At 45.0% G+C, this 26,431-nt stretch overlaps 1 protein-coding gene across 1 annotated transcript in view; it reads left to right on the forward strand.

The window, feature by feature from the left end:
• The window catches only part of B9D1 (B9 domain containing 1), a 41,342-nt gene that overhangs the window by 12,685 nt on the left and 2,226 nt on the right, over positions 1 to 26,431 (forward strand). The window contains exons 4-6 of the mRNA XM_038763003.1: positions 2,616 to 2,712; positions 5,947 to 6,009; positions 23,976 to 24,043. Of these exons, the coding sequence (XP_038618931.1) occupies positions 2,616 to 2,712; positions 5,947 to 6,009; positions 23,976 to 24,043 (228 nt within the window). The remainder of the gene's footprint in view (positions 1 to 2,615; positions 2,713 to 5,946; positions 6,010 to 23,975; positions 24,044 to 26,431) is intronic.

Here is a 26,431-nt window from a genome sequence, read left to right on the forward strand (position 1 = left end):
TAAAATAGAGTAATAAATACATACAAACATATATACATACATACAGATGCTGTGGGGAGGGGAAGGAGGTAAGGCGGGGGGAGAATGGGGAGAGGGAGAAGGAGGAGGGGGCTCAGTCTGGGAAGGCCTCCTGATATGATTGAGTTTATGAATGGAAGTGAGCCGATCTAGTGCTTACCCTCAAGGAGAGTCCCTCTAGACAGTGAACTCACTGTGGGCAGGGAATGTGTCTGTTGTTGTATTGCACTTTCCCAAGCACTTAGCACAGTGCTTTGCACACAGTAAGCGCTCAATAAATACGATTGAATGAATGAATGAAGGAGCTCACAGTGTAACCTCCAAGGGAGTCAAAACGTGGAAAAGAGTCCAACTTACCAACTACGGCTAGCTGCTGTATCACCAGAGATAACTACTAGAGAAAGTCAGAAACCATCCAGTTCAAACAAGCAGCATCCTTCCCCAGCCAATACCTGCCCAGGCCTTCAAAGTTTCAATCAATCAATAGTATTTATTGAACACTTACTGTGCGCAGAGCACTGTAACAAGTGGTTGGGAGAGTACGCTGTTACAGAGTTGGTAGACAGGTTCCTTGCCCACATGGAACTTAGGGGCTAGAGCGGGAGTCAAAATAAATTATGGGTCTGTATACAAGTGCTGTGGGGCTGAGGACAGGGTGGATATCCCTTAGAGGAGCAGCGTGGCTCAGTGGAAAGAGTCCGGGCTTGGGAGTCAGAGGTCATGGGTTCAAATCCCAGCTCCGCCACTTGTCAGCTGTGTGACCTTGGGCAAGTCACTTAACTTCTCTATGCCTCAGTTACCTCATCTGTATAAAGGGGATTAAGACTGTGAGCCCCACGTGGGGCAACCTGATCACCTTGTATCCTCCCCCAGCGCTTAGAACAGTGCTTCGCACATAGTAAGCGCTTAACAAATGCCATCATCATCATCATATCAAGTTTGTCAAAGATACAGGTCCAAGTGCATAGGTAATGAAGAAGGAAGAGGGAGCAGGGGCAATGAGAAGTCAGAGGAAATGAGGGAAAACTTCTCCCTGCTATCTTTCCAAGGTCGGATCTACACGACCCAAGTCATCATCAATTTCCTGGGCGTTTATTCCGTGCGTACCATGTGTAGAGTACTGTACTGGGACTAAGTGGGGAAAGCCTTTTGGAGGAGATGTGATTTTAATAAGCCTTCGAAGGTGGGGAGAGTGGAGGTCTGTTGGATAGGGAGCGGGAGGGAAGGAGTTTCAGGCCAGAGGGAGGACGCGGGCAAGGGGTCGGTGGCAACATAGATGGGATCACGGTACAGCGAGTATGTTGGTGTTAGGAAATCAACGAGGTAAGGTAGGAGGGGGTGGGCCGACCGAGTGCTTTGAAGCCGATGGTAAAAGAGTTTCTGTTTGGTGCGAAGGTAGATCATCATCATCATCATCATCAATCGTATTTATTGAGCGCTTACTATGTGCAGAGCACTGTACTAAGCGCTTGGGAAGTACAAATTGGCAACATATAGAGACAGTCCCTACCCAACAGTGGGCTCACGGTCTAAAAGGGGGAGACAGAGAACAAAACCAAACATACTAACAAAATAAAATAAATAGAATAGATATGTACAAATAAAATAAACAAATAAATAAATAGAGTAATAAATATGTACAAACATATATACATATATACAGGTGCTGTGGGGAAGGGAAGGAGGTAAGATGGGGGGGATGGAGAGGGGACGAGGGGGAGAGGAAGGAAGGGGCTCAGTCTGGGAAGGCATCCTGGAGGAGGTGAGCCCTCAGCAGGGCCTTGAAGGGAGGAAGAGAGCTAGCTTGGCGGATGGGCAGAGGGAGGGCATTCCAGGCCCGGGGGATGACGTGGGCCGGGGGTCGATGGCGGGACAGGCGAGAGCGAGGTACGGTGAGGAGATCAGCGAGGAAATGGGCAACCACTGGAGGTTTTTGAGGAGTGGGGAGATGTGGGCTGAATAGTTTTTTTAGAAAAATGATCCAGGCAGCCGCGCGAAGTATGGACTGGGGAGAGGGTTAGAAAGTCCGCCCTTATTCCAGACAGATTAAAGATTGTCCAGCCGACTCCTTGAATCCCCTCCAGCCTTGGGTCTCCTTGAACCCTGCAGAGACCTAGCTTTAAAACACTCTTTAATCTCCTTATACGTTGAGAATAAAGAACTCTAGAATCTAACTTATGTGTCAAATCCAATTCCTTTTCTTTTTTGGAAATTTTGAAAACATTTTATTCATTGCATTTTTTTTTTTTTGGTTTACCATTCATTTAATTGAAAGTGTTCCCAATAGAACCCGGGACTGCCAATCTCAATGCGGATCATCGCTCTGTGTTAAATTTGTAAATCTTCCTTCTTCAGGAGGCCACCTCTCAAAAGGGCCATCAGTGCCGGTTTTAAAAGTCACGACCTTAAAAGCCATTTATACATGCCTAATCTGAAAGCATTTGTCAAGCAAATTAAGTTGTCTTGGTCATTTTGGGAGGGTATTTCAGTGCCTCGAATAAGATAACACAAATTATTTTCAAGATTTTCGTCTCTGGTGAGCTTAACAGAAAGCACTTCCATTTTCCTTTCCTGCCTAACATTACATTCTTTCCCAGGGCCACAAATAGTAATCAGTGTTTACGGACCTGATGTTTTTGGAAATGATGTAGTACGAGGGTACGGAGCGGTACACATTCCTTTTACACCCGGGCGGTAAGTGATTGCTTAATGTACCTATTTTCGTTTTCTAAAGAAACGTCATCTTAGCTTCTCCCTGCTGTCTTTCTAATATTGGGTCTAACACGACCCAAGTCATCTTCATTTTCCTGAGCGTTTATTGCGTGCATACAATGTGTGGAGTACTGTAATGGGCACTTGGAAAAATACAGCAGAAATAACAGGTTCAGCGCTTAGAACAGTGCTTTGCACATAGTAAGCGCTTAACAAATGCCATCATTATTATTACTATTTTCCTGAGGTGCTTACAGTATCATAGGGAAGACAGGGAGAAATATGGCAAGCCTACAATAGGAACAGTGTGGCCTAGTGATGGAGCACAGGCCTGGGATTCAGAGGACCTGAGTTTTAATCCCGGCAGACTGTGGGCAAATCACTTCACTTCTCTGTGCCTCAGTTACCGCCTCTGTAAAATGGGGATTAAGACCGGGAGTCCCCTGTGGGACAGGGACTGTGTCCAACCCGCGTAACTTGTATCTACCCCAGCGCTTAGTACAGTGCCTGGCATATAGTAAGCGCTTAAGAAATACTATGCGAAGCAAGCAATAAAACAAGAGTAAAAGTAGAGAAACAAATGATTTTAAACAAAAGTAGGCAACTAAATGATGGCTAGACACATGGATGCTATGTTGGCTGACAGGATCACATGACCAGAGAGAGGTGGGGATTCATTCAGAACCAGTCTGTTCGTCTGGCAGTGGGCATCTAGTAGAAAGAGAATTTGTGGGCTCCAATCCCGGCTCCGCCACTTGTTTGCTGTGACCTTGGGCAAATCACTTCACTTCCCTGTTCCTCAGTTACCTCATCTGTAAAATGGGGATTAAGACTGCAAGCCCTAGGTGGGACAGGGACTGCGTCCAACCCAATTAGCTTGCATCTACCCCATCGCTTAGTACAGTGCTTAACGCATAGTAAGGGCTTAACAAATACCACAAGTTTTATAATTTTGAAGTCCAAACGTGGCCTGCCGTACAGGCCGTCAGTGAGCCTCCCCTTCCCCGCCATTGGCCACCCCTGAGGAAGTGAGAGCCGAGGAGCGGGAGGTAGAAGATGCCCTGGGCTGAGTTAGGAGCAGATGAAATTAAAACCGTGAGCCCTATGTGGGACAGGGACTGTGTCCAACCCCATTATCTTGTACCTACCCCAGTGCTGAAAACAGTGCTTGGCGCATAGTAAGTGCTTAACAAATACCATCATTATTATGTAATATGGAAAAAAGCCCTCAGAGCTGCACAGTCTAGGTTGGCCCAACACCACTAAAAGGTCTAGTCACAACTCTTCCCCCTTCCCAGCCCCACAGCACTTATGTACATATCTGTAATTTTATTTATTTGTATTGATGTCTGTCTCCCTGCCCCCCCACCCCCACCCCCCCCAAACTGTAAGCTCGTTGTGGGCAGGGAAGGTCATTATACTATACTTTCCCAAATGCTTAGTACAGTGCCTTGCACACAGTAAGCGCTCAGTAAATACAATCGAATTTTATTCATTGCTCAGATCCACCCCCAGCGCTTAGCAGAGTATCTGGCACATTGTAAGTGGGTAACAAATACCACAATTTTTATTATTACTATTAGACCTCGGAGTTGTCCACATAGAAGTGGTAGATGAAGCCATGTGAGCAGGTGAGCTCTTTGAGAAAGCTATCAGAGTGAGAAGAGTAGGGCAACCAGAACAGAACTTGCGGGACACCCACAGTTAAGGGATGAGGGGTGGCTACTACCTCCACTGCCACTGTCCCTCCCATTCCGGCCCAGTCCATCCCTGTCCCTAGCTTCGGCTTGGGTGGGTAAACGGGGTCATCAGGGAAGGGAATGGAAGGAGATCGGGAATGGCTAATTGTAAAATAAAAAAAAATAGGCCGCTTCTGGGGCTGGGTTGACTGGCAGAGCCGAGGGCACCATGGGGGCTGGGAGGAGAGGCACCATCTCGGGCTGTGGAGAAAGGGAGAGGTAAATTTTGGGGGCAGGGATGCCACCAAGGACTGGGGAGTATGGGGTAAGGTGGGGAGACAATGGGGAGGGATTTACTTTGCAGCGGGATTGCAGCCAAAATTTCTGGGGATGGTTGGGCAGATCAATACATGGCGTGTCCTGGATTGGCCTCAGTACTGGTGGTTCCCCCGTACTGTCATAAGACATCGTCAATTTTTTAGTTCCCAACTTTTAAACAATGGTGGGGCCCTTCAGTTTCCGCAGTATGACTGACCTCTTTCATTGCAGGAATTGGGGCATTGTGGATTCACTCTGGGGAACTTTCAAGTCCTTTGACTTGGGTGAATGTTATGGAAATTCACCTCCAAAAAGTGCCTGAAAAGTGACCCTTTTATTCTGGGCTGACTCTCATCGGTGTCGAGTGTCACACCATGATTACTACTTGTGGAATTCCCACTGAGGGAGAAACGACTTCACCAGGAGACAAGAACCGCTAATTGTAACTTTGCTATCAGGGCATCTGAGAAAGTTTAAATTCAACTTTCCAACCTCACATATGTCGTGTGGAACTTTCTGACACCGAAGACAGTCTTTTTTAATTTTAACAGCATCACCATTTGCTCGGTTTGAAGTGTATTCGAAGGGTGTTTTTTTTAACCCCCAAGTGCTCTACGCTCGTGTTATTGAGGAGAGAAAGTTTATCTGAGATGCAGCATTGCTGTAGAAAGTGACAGAGACTCAGGTTCAAATCGGGTAAAGGAGGAATACTATAGCTTATAAATCTTCTGCTGGGTGGTTACATTGAGTTCAGTCTTTTTGTTACTCTATGATTATGTGCCCAGCACATAGGGACCATCTCTATATGTTGCCAACTTGTACTTCCCAAGCGCTTAGTAAGTGCTCTGCACACAATAAGCGCTCAATAAATACGATTGAATGAATGAATGAAATACCATCATTATTATCATTATTATGTAGATCAGAAGTGTGTTTGCCTCTTCTATACTTGGGAAATGCACTCACCAAAAGACTGCTGTTTAGGCTTGCCTCCACCTCCCAAAGGGAAGACTAGGGTCCAATATGGACTATTTTCGATTTGTTTAATTTGCATTCTTTTGCATCTTAGGCTGACCTATGGCAAAAGAAAAGTGTTGATTCCATCATAGATGTTTATATTACAGTTTTACTATGTGGATCCTTGACAGATACAAATCATGCTCTCAACCTCTCTAACTGTTTCAAAAGTAACATTTATATTTTATAACTGCCATTTCAGACACAAAAGGACCATTCCGATGTTTGTACCCGAATCGACATCAAAGTTGCAAAAGCTTACCAGGTAATATCGAAACGTCAACCACAAAGTGCAAGAATGTTTGATATAAAATTAAACCACTCTTCTAGTTTCAGTATCCCTCTTTCCCAGTGAACCACTATTTGAATTTCCCTGGTAGAGCACAAAAAATCAGCGAATAAAGAAAAGAGTTAGTTAAAAATATGAAAGAAAATGATGACATGGGAAAATCGCATTTAAAAAAAAATGGTATTTGTGAAGCACTTGGTGCCAGGCACTGTACTAAGCACTGGGGTAGACATAAGGTAATCAGATTGGACACAGTCCATGTCCCACGGGGGCTCACAGTCTTAATTCCCATTTTACAGTTGAGGGAACTGAGGCCCAGAGAAGTGAAGCGACTTACCCAAGGTCACACAGCAGACAAGTGGCAGAGCTGGGATTAGAACCCAGGTCCTTCCAACTACCAGGCCTGTGCTGTATCCACGAAGCCACACTTCTTCTCAGTTCAGTCAGCAGTGCCACTGTCACATCTGAACCCGGGCCTCTTCCACAAACTTGCCGGAGGGACCTCTGCTCACACTGAGGCTTTGCAGTAGGTTTAGTCTGACGTGAGTGCGACTGTAACTCGGATTGGCAGCCCCCACCACTTGCACTTCAGGGTGGCATATGCCAAGGCAACTTACTGGCAAGCCATTGTTGGCTGTCTGATGCCCTTGCCCAAAGCTCCAGTCTGCTGCGGCCCATACTTTCCCACTCCCAAGGCCTAAATGGCAATCCCGGAGGCTCCCAGCATCCTGCCTTGCCTCTGTTCGAGTACCATGATGGGACCAGGGAATACAGCATGGGTGCCAAGCTCAGAAACCCAGCCAGAGATGGCAACTGGGACTCACAAGGGAACATAGAGAAGCGGCGTGGTCTAGCAGAAAGAGCCCCGGCCTGGAAATCGGGACCTGGGTTCTAATTCTGGCTCTGCCACTTGTCTGCTGTATGACCTTGGACAAATCACTTCTCGGTTACACTTCATCTGTAACATGGGGGTTAAAACTCTGAACTCCATGTGGGACGTGGTCTGTCCAACCTGATTAGCTTGTATCTACCGCAGGGGTTAGGACGGTGCCTGGCACCTAATGAATGCTTAACAAAGCGCTTAGTACAGTGCTCTGCACACAGTTAAGCGCTCAATAAATACGATTGATGATGAAATACCATTAAAAACAAAAGATATGAATGCGTAAATATTAAATACCTGATTATTTAAATGGGTGTCTTAACGATGAGAGAAATTTTGTGATTAGGTCAAGCGGTGATGACTTTTCTAGACTGTAAGCTTGTTATGGGCAGGGAATGTGTCTGTTATATTGTTCTCACCCAAGTGCTTAGTACAGTGCTCTGCACACGGTAGTGCTCAATTAATACAACTGACCGACCGACTGGCTTTCAGAAAGACTTCAGTCAGTAGCGTAAATATCGAAGATGTTGATTGCTCTGTTGGAAGAGATTTCATCAAAGCCAGAAAATTCCAAATGATGGCTCATTCAGGGTGCTTATCTCAGTCTCACCTCATCTTCAGTTTACACTTCAAGGGAACAGGAGACTGGTGGTTGCAGTTAATGAGGGCATTTTGACTTCAGGGTGGTCAGTTTTAGTCTTTAAAAATCTTAGCATTCAGTCGAGAACCATGTATTAAAGCCTCAGAGTACCAGTCACGGAGATTACTGTTAAGAGACGGGTAGACTAGACCTTGCGTGAATCAGTCTCCAGTTGAAGCCAAACAGGCCATTGCAGGGTCTTTGTGGCTCTCTCCTTGCTCTGTCAATGCACGTAATTAGAATTACGTTCACTGTGGTTTCTGAAACATGGACACACTAAGCCTTTCCCTTTACTAAACTTTAGAGTCCTACTAGACCTCAGAGTCATCTCGACCGCCGTTTACCATCTCTATTCAGTCGGAAGGCTTGTTTTTTACTAGCCTCATTTTGAAATGCAATGGTTCTGACCTTTCATAAAACAGAGGGAATAGAATTCTCTGGTGCCGTGACTCACTGTCTGATATCCCCGTGATAAACTTCATGAGTAATGTTATCCGTGCCCTGCCCTTGTTGGGACAGTCTCCATCCAGTTGGCCCAGTCTGGCCGCGGTAGCTAGTTGCCATGGTGGCGGGGAACCAAGCAGGAGAATCAGGAAATCATTTGGAAAGCAGCATGGTCTGATGGAAAGAGCCCGGGCCTGGGTTCTAATCCCGCCTCCGCCCCTTACTTGCTGAGAGGCCTTGGGCAAGTCACTTCACTTCATTTAGGCTTCAGTTCCCTTATCTGCAGAATGAGAATTCAGTACCCATCTCCCTCCTACTTAGAGTTTGAGCCCCAAGAGGGCCCTGATGATCTTTATGTCCCCCAGAACTTAGTACAGTGCTTGGCACATCATAAATGCTTAATAAATGCCACAATTAGGATGATGATGATTGCTATTATTATTTGCAGTTAGGTGAGTTACTGTAGCAGGTTAAGTTCTCACTCCTGTTTCCCACTTCTGTCAGTGCCAGAGAAACCGGAGTGGGAATTCTGGAGATCTTGTGACAGCAGTCAGTCAGTCATATTTATTGAGTGCTTACTGTGTGCAGAGCACTGTACTAATTGCTTGAGAGAGTACAATATAACAATAAACATCTTATGTATGTATCTGTAATTTATGTTAATGTCCCCCTCTAGACTGTAAGCTCGTTGTGGGCAGGGAATGTCTTTTATATTGTTATCTTGTACTCTCCGTACAGTGCTCTGCACACAGTAAGGGCTCAATAACTATGATTGACTGACTAAACAGACACATTCCCTGCCCCATAATGATAATAACAATAATAATAATAATAATAATAATGGCATTTGTTAAGCGCTTACTACGTGCAAAGCACTGTTCTAAGTGCTGGGGGGGATACAATGTGATCAAGTTGTCCCATGTAGGGCTCACAGTCTTAATCCCCATTTTTACAGATGAGGTAACTGAGGCTCAGAGAAGTTAAGTGACTTGCCCAAGGTCACAGAGCAGACTTGTGGTGGAGCCGGGATTCAAACCCACAACCTCTGACTCCAAAGCCCGGGCTTTTTCCACTGAGCCACGCTGCTTCTCACAATGAGCTTACAGTCTAGAAAGTAGCACCTGAGCTTATCTAAAGCTATCTCTACCCTCTTGAGGGGGTGTGTGAAAGTATGTGTGTTTTGCCACCTGCTGCAGTGACAGCCCTAACCTTAATAATAATAATAATAATAACGTTGGTATTTGTTAAGCGCTTATTATGTGCCAAGCACTGTTCTAAGTGCTTGGATAAATACAGGGTATCAGGTTGTCCCACGTGGGGCTCACATTCTTCATCCCCATTTTACAGATGAGGTACCGAGGCCCAGAGACGTTAAGTGACTTGCCTAAGGTCACACAGCTGACAAGTGGCAGAGCCGGGATTAGAACCCACAACCTCTGACTCCAAAGCCCGGGCTCTTGCCACTAATCTCAATTCTCAATGGGAGAATCAAGTACATTTTTTTTAGATGAAAACTGAGAACAAAGGAGATGTCCACTTTGAAGTGAGTGCAGTGAAAGGGCTTCCATCATTTTCCTTGAGAAGTGATCCCTGATGTAATCCACTTTATCGCCAGGATCTTTTTATATCTGCCATTCCTTACTTTTGTTCAGGTCTAATTAGTGTCAGTCAGCTTCTTGGTATCTATAAGAATTTCCTCCAGTTGTTAAGAATAATAATAATAATAATTGTGGTATTTGTTAAGTTGCTTATTATGTGCCAGGCACTGTATGAAGTGCTGGGAACGATTCAAGCAAACTGGCTTGGACATCCTAACCACCATTACATCCACCTGCTCATAGAACTGTTAATATTTCCTCTTGAACGAATCCAGCCCCGAAAGTATGTTTTCGGTTAAGGGCACATTGTTCCAATACCGTCAACCAGGCAAACTGGAAAAGCTATTATATTTCTCAAGATGGTGGTATGACCGTTTTAGTATGGGCCATCGGTCAGAAACTGTAATTAGCTAGAACTGCTAGCCCTATTAGAAAGAGTCCCTCAGGCAGTTAGGACCGTCTCAGGTGTATCTCCGCTATGCTCCCTCTGTCCGGTTCAGGTGCCTATCTGTCTTTGTAATATTCATAACTAGATAGGCAGGATAGGCCAGGGAAGCAAAGCTGTATTAGTGATGGGAAAGAATGAAGCAAAGTCAGCCAATACTTAGGATAGAGAATGTTCCCAATGACCGTTTAACCTTTAAATATCTGTTAGATAATGTACTTTTTTTCCCCTCACTGTCCAAACGCTTGATTTTAATAGGTTCCTGGAAAATGTGTGAATCAGTGCATTGTGATCTTTCTGGGAAGAGTAGGTAAAGTTTTCCTGACTCTTATATAAGCCTCTCTACACCAAGAAGCAAAGCATTTATTTATAATAATAATAATAATGGTATTTGTTAAGCGCTGACTGTATGCCAAGCACTGTTCTAAGCGCGGGGGTAGATACAAGGTAATCAGAATGTCCCACGTGGGTCATCCCCATGGTCTTAGTCCCCATTTTACAGATCAGGTAACTGAGGAACAGAGAATAATAATAATAATGATGGCATTTATTAAGCGCTTACTATGTGCTAAGCACTGTGAGCCCGTTGTTGGGTAGGCACCGTCTCTATATGTTGCCAACTTGTACTTCCCAAGCGCTTAGTACAGTGCTCTGCACACAGTAAGCACTCAATAAATACGATTGAATGAATGAATGAATGAATGTTCTAAGTGCTGGGGAGGTTACAAGGTGTTCAGGTTGTCCCACGGCAGGCTCACGGTCTTAATCCCCATTTTCCAGATGAGGTAACTGAGGCACAGAGAAGTTAAGTGACTTTCCCAAAGTCACACAACTGACAAGTGGTGAAGCCAGGATTCAAACCCACGATCTCTGACTCTCAAGCCCAGGCTCTTTCCTGTAAGCCATGCTGCTTCTCATGGCAGGAGGTTATTTTTCATTTGCCTTGACACTACATTTGACATTTGGTGTGAATAACAGTTTTTTCCCCCATCACATCTTCATCTCTCTGGTCCTATTTTCAATCCCCTCTGTGGCCATTAGAAGAATGTTAAAAAGCTTCCAGAAGTGAGGTCCATACGATAGATACATTCCTCTAGTTTCAAAATATCACCTCCCATGCCAGTGTTAGATTTCTCTTATTTAGCGCTGGAAATGCTGGCTTACCTTGGGACTGCAAGCTTGGAAGAAACCTATGATGTGTCCAAAGAGATAATGATAATAATAATAATAATAATAATGATAATAATGGCATTTGTTAAGCACTTACTATGTGCAAAGCACTGTTCTAAGCGCTGGGGAGGTTACAAGGTTATCAGGTTGTCCCACGGGGGGCTCACAGTTTTAATCCCCATTTTGCAGATGAGCTAACTGAGGCACAGAGAAGTGACGTGACTTGCCCAAAGATCATGTCGGTAGTGTGATCAGAATGCAAGGGCAGGCCCATCAGAGAAGCTGCATGGTGTAGTGGTTAGAGCACAGGCCTGGAGTCAGAAGGTCATGGGTTCTAATTCCGGCTCTGCCACTTGCCTGCTGTGTGACCTTGGGCAAGTCACTTCACGTCTCTGGGCCTCAGTTCCCCCATCTATGAAATGGGGACTGTGAGCCCCATGTGGGACAGGGACTGTGTCCGGCTCAATTCGCTTGTATCCACTCCAGTGCTTAGTACAGTCCCTGGCACTTAGTAAGCACTTAAACACCATTTTTATTATTATTATTCTATTGTTTGCCACCAGTGATTTTTCCAAGAAGCCGTAATTTTGTAGGTGCTGAGAAGGGGCAGTCCCAGAAAGTCATGCTTCAGCTTGTCATGAGCATTAGGGACTGGCATTCATCTTTGCCTCTCAAACTGTGTGAAGCAACCGGCATATGACGCTCTTATTAAAGGATATATATGTAGATAATTTGGTAAGTGGGCTGTGCTAAGTCACCATTTCTTCCTTTTTTTTAATGGTATATGTTAAGCGCTTACTAAGTGCCAGGCACCTGGGTAGATAGAAGCTTATCAGGCTGGACACAGTCCCTAGTCCGCGTGGGGCTCCAGGTCTTAATCCCCATTTTACAGATGAGGAAACCGAGCCCCAGAGAAGTGAAGCCTTTTGCCCAAGGTCACAGAGCAGACAAAAGGCCTACAGGACACATTTATTTCTAGGCTGAAAATCCCTGACATTCTTGTCAGAGAGAGAGAGAACCTGGCAGCCTTCTAACATACCCCTAGAATATCCTAGAGTTTGGCATCTTTTATTTTCCCAAAGTAATTGCTCCTTTTGAATACAATGATGAATCTGTGAGTCAGGACAACCTGACCTCTGTGAAAACCAAGGATGTATATGTCTTGGAAACCTAGAGGCTTTACCATTGGATCTGTCTGATATAGTTTTATATAAATTAAACCACAGTTCTCTTATGGAGCAGGAAGAGACCAATTGTGGAATTATCTGAGGTATATTTTGAGATGGTTGGGGAACCTATTAGGATTGGCTTAAGTAGATGTGGCAGTAATTAGGTTAATACTTAGAAAAGCGCAACGACTGTAAGGCAGAAGGCTTTCATTTCTGAAGACGTATTAATAATAATAATGGCATTTGTTAAGCGCTTAGTATGTGCAAAGCACTGTTCTAAACGCTGGAGTTCAGTTGATTTGGGGGGTTAGGGTCTGTGGATTCTGACAAACTTGTTATTGGCCTTTGGTCACAATCACAGCTTCAACTAGTTTTCTCTGCCCAATGAAAGGTGTAGCAACCTAGCCAGATGCTTTCCTTATCATCAATCGTATTTATTGAGCGCTTACTGTGTGCAGAGCACTGTACTAAGCGCTTGGGAAGTACAAGTTGGCAACATATAGAGACAGTCCCTACCCAACAGTGGGCTCACAGTCTAAAAGGATAATAATGGCATTTATTAAGTGTTTATTATGTGCAAAGCACTGGGGAGGTTACAGGGTGATCAGGTTGTCCCACGGAGGGCTCACAGTCTTCATCCCCATTTTATAGATGAGGGAATTGAGGCCCAGAGAAGTTAAGTGACTTGCCCAAAGTCACACAGCTGACAGTTGGTGGAGCCGGAATTTGAACCCGTGACCTCTGACTCCCAAACCCGTGCTCTTCCCACTGAGCTACGCTACTTCTCCACATTCCTTAGGGAATGTGTTGTATGAATCTCTTAGAAGCAGCGTGACATTGTGGATAGAGCAGGGCCTGGGAATCAGAAGGTCTTGGGTTCTAATCCCGGCTCCCCCACTTGTCTGTTGTGTGACCTTGGGTAAGTCACTTCACTTCTCTGTGCCTCAGTTACCTCATATGTAAAATGGGGACTGAGACTATGAGCTCCACATGGGACAGGGACTGTGGCCAACCCCTTTGCTTGTATCCACCCCAGCTCTTAGTACAGTGCCTGGCATATAATAAGTACTTAAAAAATACCATAAGTTATTATTAGGTACCCAGTATAGGGAGTTTAAAATCGATTACAGCCCATGTGATTTTATGTAAGATGTTGAAACGTCTGCCCCAGGCTATTCTGAAGTGTTATCTTTGGAGGTGGCTAGCCCTTAGAAGTATTTTTTTTTTAAGAGAAATATTTGTTTTCCACATTAGTCCCCTCCTAGAAATAAAGCTATGATCCAGAAAAAAGGCCCGGGTCACAGGCTGCAGAGGGAAGCGTGGAAATCAGATAATTCCTTTGACATAGTTAACTATTTAGACTGGGGGCCCCGTGCGGAACAGGGACTGTGCCCAACCTAATTAATTTATATCTATTTCATTGCTTAGAACAATGTTTGATGCTTAGTAACTGCTTAACAAATACCAGAAAACCCCCAAAAACCCACTGTGTGTATGAAGCCAATAATCAGTTATCCATGTCAGAGAGCGGGATGGACAGTTGAATTCTGCAGAGAATCAATCTGCGTTCTAATTTTTATCATTTAATTTCAGTTTTCTCTTTGCCCAGCCTTTTCACAGTTACTTATCAGTGGGCAGTTTGATGTAGTTTCTCTGCTTCTGTCTGTCGCAGGACACACTGAAGTGGGAATGTGAAATGGCCAAAAGGCTACATGAGGAATGGCTAGAGGTAGATAATTTACAAAATGGATAATCCACCATTGGATAGTCAAGAGTTTGCAGTAAAAATAATATAAAAGCCCAGTAGAGCATTTCTACTGACAGTCTATCAATCAGTGGTATTTACTGAGCACTTACTGTACTAAGTCCTTGGGAGACTACAGAATAACGGAGTTGGTAAACACATTTCCTACCCACAGCGATCTTACAGTCTCCAGGGGGAGAAAGACATTAATAAAAATAAATTACAGGTAATGGACATAAGGCTGAGGGCGGGGCGACTAAAGAGTGCAAATCCAAGTGCAACTCGGGTCTACTTGGGTACTTTTTGTCATGAGCCTTACAAAATTTGGGGCTTGCTAATCTAGTCATAGCTATCAATAGCGGGCTTAAATTGAAATAATGTTGCCAAATTATCAAGGGGTTTGGTAAAAGCAGGAGTTAAAGAATGGTAAACCTAGCTAAATCTACTTTTCAGACATTTAAAGCCGTTCCCCCTGTCTCTTCCCCTCCCTCCCAAAACATGTTTCTTCTTCTGGCCAGAAGCTTTCCATATTATTCTATGCCTCATGTCTGGAAATTTGGAGTGTTTGATTTAAGGTGATTCTGCTGCTTCTCCACTTGGGAATTTGGGAGAGGATATTCAATTATTCTACTGTGCATTTGGTTTCCTAGGTTTAAATAAAGCAGAAATCTCTCAGCTGTTCACTCAGAAATTCAAGTGAGTGCAAATATACAAAAGGAGGAGACATTTTTGTTGTCCCTGACTTCTCAATATTAATATTTATAATTAAATATTTCAGATTTGTAATTGTTTGATCTTTTCCAGATCCCTCTATTGCACAATTGTCTAGAGGTTTCGAAATAACCAGTGAATTTAGCAAAATGATTGGAAGCAGTGGTGTAGTGCTTGAAGAAATTGCTTTTTCATTTCATTGGAAGAAACAGGAAAGACCAGAAGTTAAATAATGATATTTAGTTAGTGTGTCAATGTTTTCAAGCTTAATCATAGCCTGTATCTTTTTGCCCATGCTAGCATTTCCAATTACTAGTTAGGGTAGTAAATCTGCCTTCACGTACCCAGGACGTGGAATTGGGGCAAATTAAAGGATTCTTCAGCAGCATTAACTTTGAAATAACTGTGCCCTTTGGATTATTTACTTGCAACATGATTGTTGCACTCATGTCACATTATTATTATTGTTATTCTTGTATGTGTTAAGCACTTACTATGCATCAAGCATTGTTCTAAGCGCTGGGGTAGGTTCAGTTTAGGTCAGACACAGTCCCTGTCCCACTTGGGATGCACAGTCTAAGTAGGAAGGAGAACTGGTATTGAATCCCCTCTTTACAGTTGAGGAACTGACGCACGGAGAAGTGAAGTGACTGGCCCAAGGTCACACAGCAGGCAAGTGGCAGAGCCCGGATTAGAGCCCGGGCCCTTTGACTCCCTTTTGTCCTTTTCACAAGGCCATACTGCTTCTCCCTCAAAATTTGGCCACGAGGAGAAATGATCCCAGGAGTGGCCATTAAAAGCCAGTTGCCCATGAGAACGATCCCCTCTATTCTCCGAAGCAGATCGCAAAACAACAATAGTTGCTGCAAGTGGCTCGTGTTTTCTGTTTTTTTTTAAAAAAAGGTATTTTTTAAGCACTGTATTCCAGCCACTAATCGCTGGGGTAGATCCAAGCCAATCTGGTTGGACACAGGCCACGTCCTACGTTCAAGTCTTAATCTGCATTTTACAGATGAGGTAACTGAGGCACAGAGAAGTTAGGAGACTTAATAACAATGATGGCATTCATTAAGCGCTTACTATGTGCAAAGCATTGTTCTAAGCGCTGAGGGTCACACAGCAGACAAGTGGAGGAGTCAGGATTAGAACCCAGGTCCTCTGACTCCCCAGTTCTTTCCAGTAGGCTATACTGCCTCTCTTCCTTTAATTGATTGCCCATCAGCAGTAGATTTGAAAAACACACCTGCACACATCTGGTTAGGCTCTTGCTGTAACCAACCATCATTTTGAATTAGGACATTTCTACAAAGCCGCATTAATCAAAACTGTGGCTGGGCTGTCTGGCGGGACCGACCTGATCCGTTCTAAAGCAGGCAAAGGGCAGAGGCAGAATTAGAACCCAGGTTCTAACCGATTCCCGGGGCCACGCTGTCTCTAGCAGGCCCTCCTGCAAGCCATTTCTCTCTTTTTCTTATAATAAATATAATCATAATGATGGTATTTGTTAAGCGCTTACTATGTGCCAAGCACTGTTCCAAGCTCTGGGGTAAATACAGTGCAATCGGGTTGTCCCATGTGGGGCTCACAGTCTTAATCCCCATTTTACAGAAGAGGTAACTGAGGCACAGAGAAGTTAAGTCGTCGTCATCATCAATCGTATTTATTGAGCGCTTACTGTGTGCAGAGCACTGTACTAAGCGCTTGGGAAGTACAAGTTGGCAACATATAGAGGCAGTCCCTACCCAACAGTGGGCTCACAGTCTAAAAGGGGGAGACAGAGAACAAAACCAAACATACTAACAAAATAAAATACTGTTTTAAAAATACTATTAGTATTTTTAGTATTTTAAAAATACTATTATTTAAAATAATAAAATAAAATAAAAAAATAAAATGTGTAATAAAATAAAGGTTAAGTGACTTGCCCAAAGTCACACAGCTGACAAGTGGCAAAACCGGGTTTAGAGCCCACAACCTTTGACTTCCAAGCCCTTGCTTTTTGCACCAAGCCAGGCTGCTTCTTACAGTCCTCATTCCCAAGCGTTTAGTACAGTGCACACAGTAAGCACTCAATAAATACGATTGAAAGAAGGAATGAACCCATTTGGAGTTGGGCCAGGTTTAAAGCTTGTCGCAAACATCGAAAAAGAACATTTCCCAAGTCAGTTGGAGGCTTGCATGGTGAAAAAAAAAACTACCAGAGAAAGCAGTATAAACCTATAAGCCCTTTCTTTTCACAATGCAAACTATTATGACAAAACACCACCACGTTTGCCAGTGGTTTTGCCAATAATTCTTTGTGCCTTTTTTTCTCTAGAGTTTTTGTAAAAAATCAATCAATAGTATCTTTTTGCGTGCTTTTTGTGTGCAAGGCACTGTACTAAGTGCTTAGGAAAATACAATGCAACGGAGTTGGTAGATGCGCTCCCTGCCTACCAGGGATTAGAAGTAGCGTGGCCTAATGGAGGGCACATGGGCCTGGGAATCATCATCATCATCATCATCAATCGTATTTATTGAGCGCTTACTATGTGCAGAGCACTGTACTAAGCGCTTGGGAACTACAAATTGGCAACATATAGAGACAGTCCCTACCCAACAGTGGGCTCACAGTCTAAAAGGGGGAGACAAAACCAAACATACTACAAAATAAAATCAGAAGGAATCAGAAGGAAACTGTTGCATTGATGTCTGTCTCGCCCCTTCTGGACTGTCAGCTCGCTGTGGGCAGGGAATAATAATAATAATGATGGCATTTATTAAGCGCTTACTATGTGCAAAGCACTGTTCAGGGCGATCAGGTTGTCCCACGGGGGGCTCACAGTCTTAATCCCCATTTTACAGATGAGGTAACTGAGGCACAGAGAAGTTAAGTGACTTGCCCAAAGTCACACAGCTGGCAATTGGCAGAGCCGGGATTTGAACTCGTAACCTCTGACTCCAAAGCCCGAGCTCTTTCCACTGAGCACTGTATATTGTTGTATTGTACTTTCCCAAACGCTTAGTACAGTGCGCTGCACACAGTAAGTGCTTATTAAATATGATTGAATGACTGATTAATCCGTGTTCTGCCACTTGGCTGCTGTGTGACGTTGGGCAAGTCACTTTAACTACTCTGTGCATCAGTTACCTCTTCTGTAAAATGGGGATTAAGATTTTATACCTTAGGTGAGACAGGGACTCTGTCCAACCTGATCATTTTGAATCTACCCCAGCGTCTTTCTTATATAGTGTCTGGCACATAGCGCTTAACAAATACCCTAAAAAAAGCTTACTGTCTGCAGGGGGAGAAAGAAATAAAAATAGTTTAGGAATAAGGGAAATAGTGGAGAATAAGAATATTTACATAGGTATTGTGGGGCTGGGGTGAGTATCAAAGTTCTTAAGGGGTATACAGCCGAGTTTACAGTCAACACAGAAGGGAAGGTGGATAGAGAAGCAGCGTGGCTCAGTGGAAAGAGCCCGGGCTTCGGAGTCAGAGGTCATGGGTTCAAATCCTGGCTCCACCAATTGTCAACTGTGTGACTTTGGGCAAGTCACTTCACTTCTCTGGGCCTCAGTTCCCTCATCTGTAAAATGAGGATGAAGACTGTGAACCCCCCGTGGGACAACCTGATCGCCTTGTAACCTCCCCAGCGCTTAGAACAGTGCTTTGCACATAGTAAGCGCTTAATAAATGCCATCATTATTATTATTATAGGGGAAAGTAAAGGCATAATCTGGGAAGGCCTCTTGGAGGAAGTGTGATTTTTGGAGGGATTTGAAGGTGGAGAGAGCAGTGGACTGTCTGACATGAATAGACACTTTGCCAGTGAAGGAAGATTTCTCTTTTTTTTTGTAACAACTACAAGATTTAAAAAATCTTTTTTAGATGTGCAAAAGGTTTAATTCCTCCCGATGACTATTTCGGATTGCCTGATTGCCTAATCCCTGCCACATTCCCAGGAGGCTGGGAATTCTGAGGAAGGTCAAGTTGAGAGATTGCAAGTGTGTTGGAACTCTTGTCTTTTCACCCAGAGGCCAGCGTGAGACTCTTTTAATGGCGTAACTTTGTGAATTTCCATGACATCAGACCAAGGAGAGCAAAACAGTTACCTCAGCCATAGTCGACCATTCCAAATAAGTGCTTACCATGTTCTCCAGAAGAAAGCAGCGGTGTGGCCTAGTGGATAGAGCATGGGCCTAGGGTTGAGGTTCTAATCCCTGATCCTCCATTTCTCTGCTCTGTGACCTTGAGCAAGTCACTTAACTTCTCTGTGCCTCCGTTACCTCATCTGTAAAATCTGTTGGGTAGGGACCGTCTCTAGATGTTGCCAATTTGTGCTTCCCAAGCGCTTAGTACAGTGCTCTGCACACAGTAAGCGCTCAATAAATGCGATTGAATGAATGAATGAATGGGGGTTCAAGACTGTGAGCCTGAAGTGGGACAGGGAGTGTTCCCAACCTGGTTTGCTTGTATCTACCCCAGCGCTTAGTACGGTGCCTGGCAAATAGTAATCACTTAACAAAGTACAAGTATATGTTGCCAACTTGTACTTCCCAAGCGCTTAGTACAGTGCTCTGCACGCAGTAAGCGCTCAATAAATACGATTGAATGAATGAATGAAAGTACCGCAGTTATATTACTCTTCAGACACAGAAAAGTAGTCGCATTGAAAAACGAACCTGACTGCTTTTTTAGAAAGACATTAGAAAAAAAACTGTGGTGAAGAGCTTTAAAATAAAACGTTTCTTTCTCACGGCTGACAGGAAGGGTTGACGAAGACCAGTGCTCAATAAATACGATTGAATGAATGAATTACTCTATTTATTTTACTTGTACATATCCTATTTATTTTATTTTGTTAATATGTTTTGTTTTGTTCTCTGTCTCCCCCTTCTAGACTGTGAGCCCGCTGTTGGGTAGGGACTGTCTCTAGATGTTGCCAACTTGGACTTCCCAAGCGCTTAGTACAGTGCTCAGCATACAGTAAGCGCTCAATAAATACGATTGAAGGAATGAATGAATGAATTTGAGGTGATAGAAGAGCAAAAGTTGAAGGAGGGAGGGCAAGATGTGGGACAGGACAAGAAAGGAAAGAGAGGAGAGTTTCAATCTTCACTGAGTTACATTGAATCCTTTTCTGCCGTTTACTGTCCTTTGTGTACCTCACTGTGCCATAATAATAATAACAATAATGGTATTTATTAAGTGCTTACTATGTGCAAAGCACTGTTCTAAGCACTGGGGAGGTTACAAGGTGATCAGGTTGTCCCACGTAGGGCTCACAGTCTTCATCCCCATTTTACAGATGAGGGAACTGAGGCCCAGAGAAGTGAAGTGACTTGCCCAAAGTCACACAGCAGACAATTGGCAAAGCGGGGATTTGAACCCGTGACCTCTGACTCCAAAGCCCAGGCTCTTTCCACTGAGCCACGCGTCTTCTCTAATCTGGAAGCAGCCAGGCCTGGTGGAAAGACCACAGGCCTGGGAGCCAGAGGACCTGGGGTTTAATCCCGACTCTGCCAACTGCTTGTTGTGCGACCTTGGACAAGTCACTTTACTGCTCTGTGCCTCAGTTTCCCCCATGGTGAAATGGGGATTACGTCCTCCTTCCTCCTACTTTGACTGTGAGCCCCATGCGGGATAGGGACTGCATCCAACCTGATTTACTTGTATGATAATAATAATAATAATGATGGTATTTATTAAGCACTTACTATGTGCAAAGCACTGTTCTAAGCGCTGGGGAGGTTACAGGGTGATCAGGTTGTCCCACGTGGGGCTCACAGTCTTCATCCCCATTTTACAGATGAGGTAACTGAGGCTCAGAGAAGTTAAGTGACTTGCCCAAGGTCACACAGCAGACATGTGGCGGAGCCGGGATTCGAACCCATGACCTCTGACTCCAAAGCCCGTGCTCTTTCCACTGTCTACCCCAGTGCTTAGAATAGTGCTTGACACATAGCACTTATTATGATAATGATAATAATGACAACAATAATAATCCAGAGCCATGGATGTGAGAATATTCTCTCCTTGATGCAGTGTGGCCTAATGGAAAGAGCACCAGCCTGGGAGTCAGAGGACCTGGGTTCTCATCCCAGCTCCACGACTCATTTGCGGTGTGACCTTGGACAAGTCACTTCACTTGTCTGTGTCCCCGTTTCCTTATCTGTAAAATGGGGGTTAATACCGTGAGCCTCATGTGGGGCAGGGACTGTGTCCAACCTGATAAAGCGTGTATCTACCCCAGCGCTTAGAACAATGCTTGACTTAGTAAGTGCTTAACAAGTGTCATCATTATTATTATTAGTCAGCGTGGCTCAGCGGAAAGAGCCCGGGCTTGGGAGTCAGAGGTCATGGGTTCGAATCCCGCCTCTGCCATTTGTCAGCTGTGTGACCTTGGGCAAGCCACTTAACTTCTCTGTGCCTCAGTCACCTCATCTGTAAAATGGGGATTAAGACTGTGAGCCCCAAGTGGGACAACCTGATCACCCTGTATCCCCCCCCCAGCGCTTAGAACAGTGCTTTGCACATAGTAAGCGCTTAACAAATACCACCATTATTATTATTATTAGTCCCCTCTCAGGGTTTCCACTGGTTTGGGAGGAGAACTGCCCCTTCCAGCTTCCAAACCTTCCAGAATTCTGGAATTGCCCCTTCCAGAATTCCGTGAGCTTTCTTCTCTCACAGAAATAAGCTGGGGGAGCTGCTACACTCCTTGCAGAGACTTTGGAAAAATCCAAACTGCTTGCGTGCGTGCGCCTGTCCCAAATCCCAAACCGTGTCGTGCTCTGCTCCGTGCACCACTTGTGCTCTGTGTACCCCTGTGCTACGTACCCTGTACATCCCCGTGCCTCGGATAACAATAATAATAATTACGGTATTTGTCAATCAATCAATCGTATTTATTGAGCGCTTACTGTGTGCAGAGCACTGTACTAAGCGCTTGGGAAGTCCAAGTTGGCAACATATAGAGACAGTCCCTACCCAACAGTGGGCTCACAGTCTAAAAGGGGGAGACAGAGAACAAAACCAAACATACTAATAAAATAAATAGAATAGATATGTACAAGTAAAATAAATATATAGAGTAATAAATATGTACAAACATATATCCATATATATGCTTACTATGTGCCAGGCACCGTACTAAAGGCTGGGTTAGATACAAGCAAATCGGGTTGGATGCAGACCCTGTCCCAGGTGGGGCTCACAGTCTCAATCCCCATTTTCCTGATGAGGGAACTGAGGCACAGAGAAGTAAAGTGACTTGCCCAGGGTCACACAGCAGACAAGTGGCAGAGCCGGGATTAGAACCTGTGACCTTCCATCTCCCTGGTCCGGGCTCTATCCACTATGCCATGCTGCTTCTCACGTGCCTCAGTGGAAGGAGCCCGGGCTTTGGAGTCAGAGGTCATGGGTTCTAATCCCAGCTCCACCAATTGTCAGCTGTGTGACTTTGGGCAAGTCACTTCACTTCTCTGGGCCTCAGTTACCTCATCTGGAAAATGGGGATTAAAACTGTGAGCCCCCTGTGGGACAACCTGATCACCTTGTAACCTCCCCAGTGCTTAGAACAGTGCTGTGCACATAGTAAGCGCTTAATAAATGCCATTATTATTATTATTATTGTTACCACCTTGCTCCGTGCTGCCTGCCAAGTAGCGTGGCTCAGTGGAAAGAACACAGGCTTGGGAGTCAGTCAGAGGCCATGGGTTCTAATCCCGGCTCCACCAATTGTCAGCTGTGTGACTTTGGGCAAGTCACTTCACTTCTCTGGGCCTCAGTTACCTCATCTGTAAAATGGGGATTAAGACTGTGAGCCCCACGTGGGACAACCTGATCACCTTATTTCCACCCTGGCGCTTAGAACAGTGCTTCACACATAGTAAGCGCTTAATAAATGCCATTATTATTATTATTATTATTATTACTACCACCTTGCTCCATGCACCCCTATGCTGCCTGCCAAGTAGCGTGGCTCAGTGGAAAGAACACGGGCTTGGGAGTCAGAGGCCATGGGTTCTAATCCCGGCTCCGCCACTTGTCACTTTGGGCAAGTCACTTCACTTCTCTGTGCCTCAGTTACCTCATCTGTAAAATGGGGATGAAGACTGTGAGCCCCACGTGGGACAACCTGATCACCTTATTTCCACCCCGGCGCTTAGAACAGTGCTTTGCACATAGTAAGCCCTTAATAAATGCTATTATTATTATTATTATTATTAATATTGTTATTATTATTATTGCCACCTTGCTCCATGCACCCCTGTGCTGCCTGCCAAGCAGCGTGGCTCAGTGGAAAGAACACGGGCTTGGGAGTCAGAGGCCATGGGTTCTAATCCCGGCTCCGCCGCTTGTCAGGTGTGTGACTTTGGGCAAGTCACTTCTCTGTGCCTCAGTTACCTCATCTGTAAAATGGGGATGAAGACTGTGAGCCCCACGTGGGACAACCTGATCACCTTATTTCCACCCCGGCGCTTAGAACAGTGCTTCGCACATAGTAAGTGCTTAAAAATGCTATTATTATTATTATTATTATTATTATTATTATTATTATTATTTCGGTCCAAACTCCTGAAACCCTATAGCACAGCGCCCTCTAATGATGAGTAGCCATTTTTAACCGGGCTCACCCAATTCGGCAGCCAGAAGGTTTCAGGGATTTCCTCATGGGAATTTGAAGGCGTCAGCGAGGCGAGCTGACGTGATGATGATGGCATTTATTAAGCGCTTACTATGTGCAAAGCGCTGTTCTAAGCACTGGGGAGGTTACAAGGTGATCAGGTTGTCCCACAGGGGGCTCACAGTCTTAATCCCCATTTAACAGATGAGGTAACTGAGGCACAGAGAAATTAAGTGACTTGCCCAAAGTCACCCAGCTGACAAGCGGCGGAGCCGGGATTAGAACCCATGGCCTCTGACTCCCAAGGCACAGTTCTGAGGCACAGAGAAATTAAGTGACTTGCCCAAAGTCACACAGCTGACAATTGGCGGAGCTGGGATTTGAACCTCTGACGCCAACGCCCATGCTCTTTCCACTGATCCACGCTGCTTCTCCTGAAACATGAAACAACACTATTCGATGTCGTCGACTGGGAATGTAAAGAGACCTTCTCAGTGATCTAATAGTGCTTCTTTCATTTTCCCAGCTGGTTCATGGGACGGCGCCCCGAGTTCACGGATCCCAAGGTGGTCGCCCAGGGAGAGGGCCGAGAAGGTAAAATTTAGACCGGGGTTCCGGTAAACGGACTGTGAAGAATTTAGGCTCGGACTCTGGTAATAATAATAATAATAATAATAATAATGATGGCATTTATTAAGCGCTTACCATGTGCAAAGCACTGTCCTAAGAGCTGGGGAGTTTACAGGGTGATCAGGTTGTCCCACGTGGGGCTCACAGTCTTCATCCCCACTTTCCAGATGAGGGAACTGAGGCCCAGAGAAGTGAAGTGACTTGCCCAGAGTCACACAGCTGAGAAGTGGCTGTCCAGCCATCGACCCCTGGCCAACATCCTCCCCTTGGCCTGGAATGCCCTCCCTCCCCACATCCATGTCTACCTGTATATATGTATACCTGTATATATGTATATATGTTTGTACATATTTGTTACTCTATTTATTTATTTATTTATTTTACTTGTACGTATCCCTTTTATACTGTGAGCCCACTGTTGGGTAGGGACTGTCTCTATGTGTTGCCAATTTGTATTTCCCAAGCGCTTAGTACAGTGCTCTGCACATAGTAAGCGCTCAATAAATACGATTGATGATGATGATGGCGGAGCCGGGATTTGAACCCATGGCCTCTGACTCCAAAGCCCGGGCTCTTTCCACTGAGCCACGCTGCTTCCCATTATGAACTATGAAAGATTAAGTGTTCCAGTCCTCAGAAAGCAATGTAGTAGTACTGTGAAAAAAGCACTAAGCAGCAGCGTGGGATTAGACTAAGCGCTTAGTACAGTGCTGTGCACACAGTAAGCGCTCAATAAATACGATTGATTGATTGATTGATAGAACGGGTCAGGTCTTTAAGAGATTTCCATTTTAAAGCACTCAGAGGTTTCCCTCACTCTTGCTGAAAGTTTGCGCCTGCATCATGACGGGCCAAAATCGTGTCAGATCCTGAGCTGTGAGAAGCCGTGTTTGTCCCAAGGGTCTGATCCTATGCACAGTGATCGGCTGTCAGTCATATTTACTGACTGCTTACTGTGTGCCGAGCACTGTACTAAGCGCTTGGGAGAGTACAATACCACAATCAACAGGCACAGTCCGTGCCCACAACGAGGTTACCATCTGATAAACGGGGAATAGGGGCGAGCTCCAACTTTTCATTTTTGATCTTGGGGGTGGAGAACTGAGGGCAGAGCTTCGGGGGGGAAAGGAGAGCAAAAGTTGGGGGGGGGGGGGAAGAAAGGAGGAACGAAGATCAATCAATCAATCATATTTATTGAGCGCTTACTGTGTGCAGAGCACTGTACTAAGCGCTTAATATTGATGGAGGAAGGACAGGGGAAAAGAGAGGAAGGAGGAAGAGATGTGCATCCATGCAGTCATGTCTCCTCCTCCTCCTCCATCACCTCAGCTGCCACTCACCAGGCTTTGGCTTCATTTAATTCATTCATTCAGTGTTATTTATTGAGTGCTTACTTCACGGTCTAGAGGCGTTGGCTGAGAGCAAGGTTCCTCCTGGGCCTGGAGGAGGAGAAGAGGAGGAAGAGGAGGAGACATCCACTTACCTCTCCTTGCCCGATCCATGTCCCTGCCTGGCTCCCAGAGGTGGGGTGGAGGGGGTCCCTGCATCCCATGGAGTCAGCTCCTATGTCAGAGAATATCAGTCAGTGGTATTTATTGAGCACTTACTATGTGCAGAGCACTGTACTAAGTGTGGGAGAGAACAACGGAATTAGCAAACATGTTCCCTTCTTATAATGCACTTAGAATCTAGGGCGGGGAGACAGACAGTATTATCAATAATTTATAATAGATGATTTAAAGATAAGTGCATAAGTGCTGTGGGGTAGGGCGTGAGGCAAATATCAAATGCCCAAAGGTCCAGACGACAGACAGCATGGGGAAGCAGCGTGGCTCAGTGGAAAGAGCCCGGGCTTTGGAGTCAGAGGTCATGGGTTCAAATCCAGGCTCCGCCGCTTGTCAGCTGTGTGACTTTGGGCAAGTCACTCCACTTCTCTGGGCCTCAGTTACCTCATCTGTAAAATGGGGATTAAGATTGTGAGCCCCACGTGGGACAACCTAATCGCCTTGTATCCTCCCCAGCGCTTAGAACAGTGCTTTGCACATAGTAAGCGCTTAACAAATACCAAAATTATGATTATTATTAGACAGAAGGGAGAGTGAACCAGGGAAAAGAGGAGATGTGGCCTTAGTAATGCTTTGCAGGTGGGGAGAATGGTGGTCCGGGGTATATGGAGGGGCGGGAGGGAGTTGTAGGTTAGGGGGAGGACATGAGGAAGGGATCAACGGTGAGAAAGAAAAAGATAGATATGTTTACCTGCAGCTTCTTACCTTCACCAATGTGGACCCACCGTCCAAGCTAAAGAAAAAGCCAGTGGGTTTCATCTTAAGCTTCCCAGATTTAAAGAGTCAG

The sequence above is a fragment of the Tachyglossus aculeatus genome, chromosome 21 (assembly GCF_015852505.1).
Source record: "Tachyglossus aculeatus isolate mTacAcu1 chromosome 21, mTacAcu1.pri, whole genome shotgun sequence".
In the NCBI taxonomy this organism is placed as follows: domain Eukaryota; kingdom Metazoa; phylum Chordata; class Mammalia; order Monotremata; family Tachyglossidae; genus Tachyglossus; species Tachyglossus aculeatus.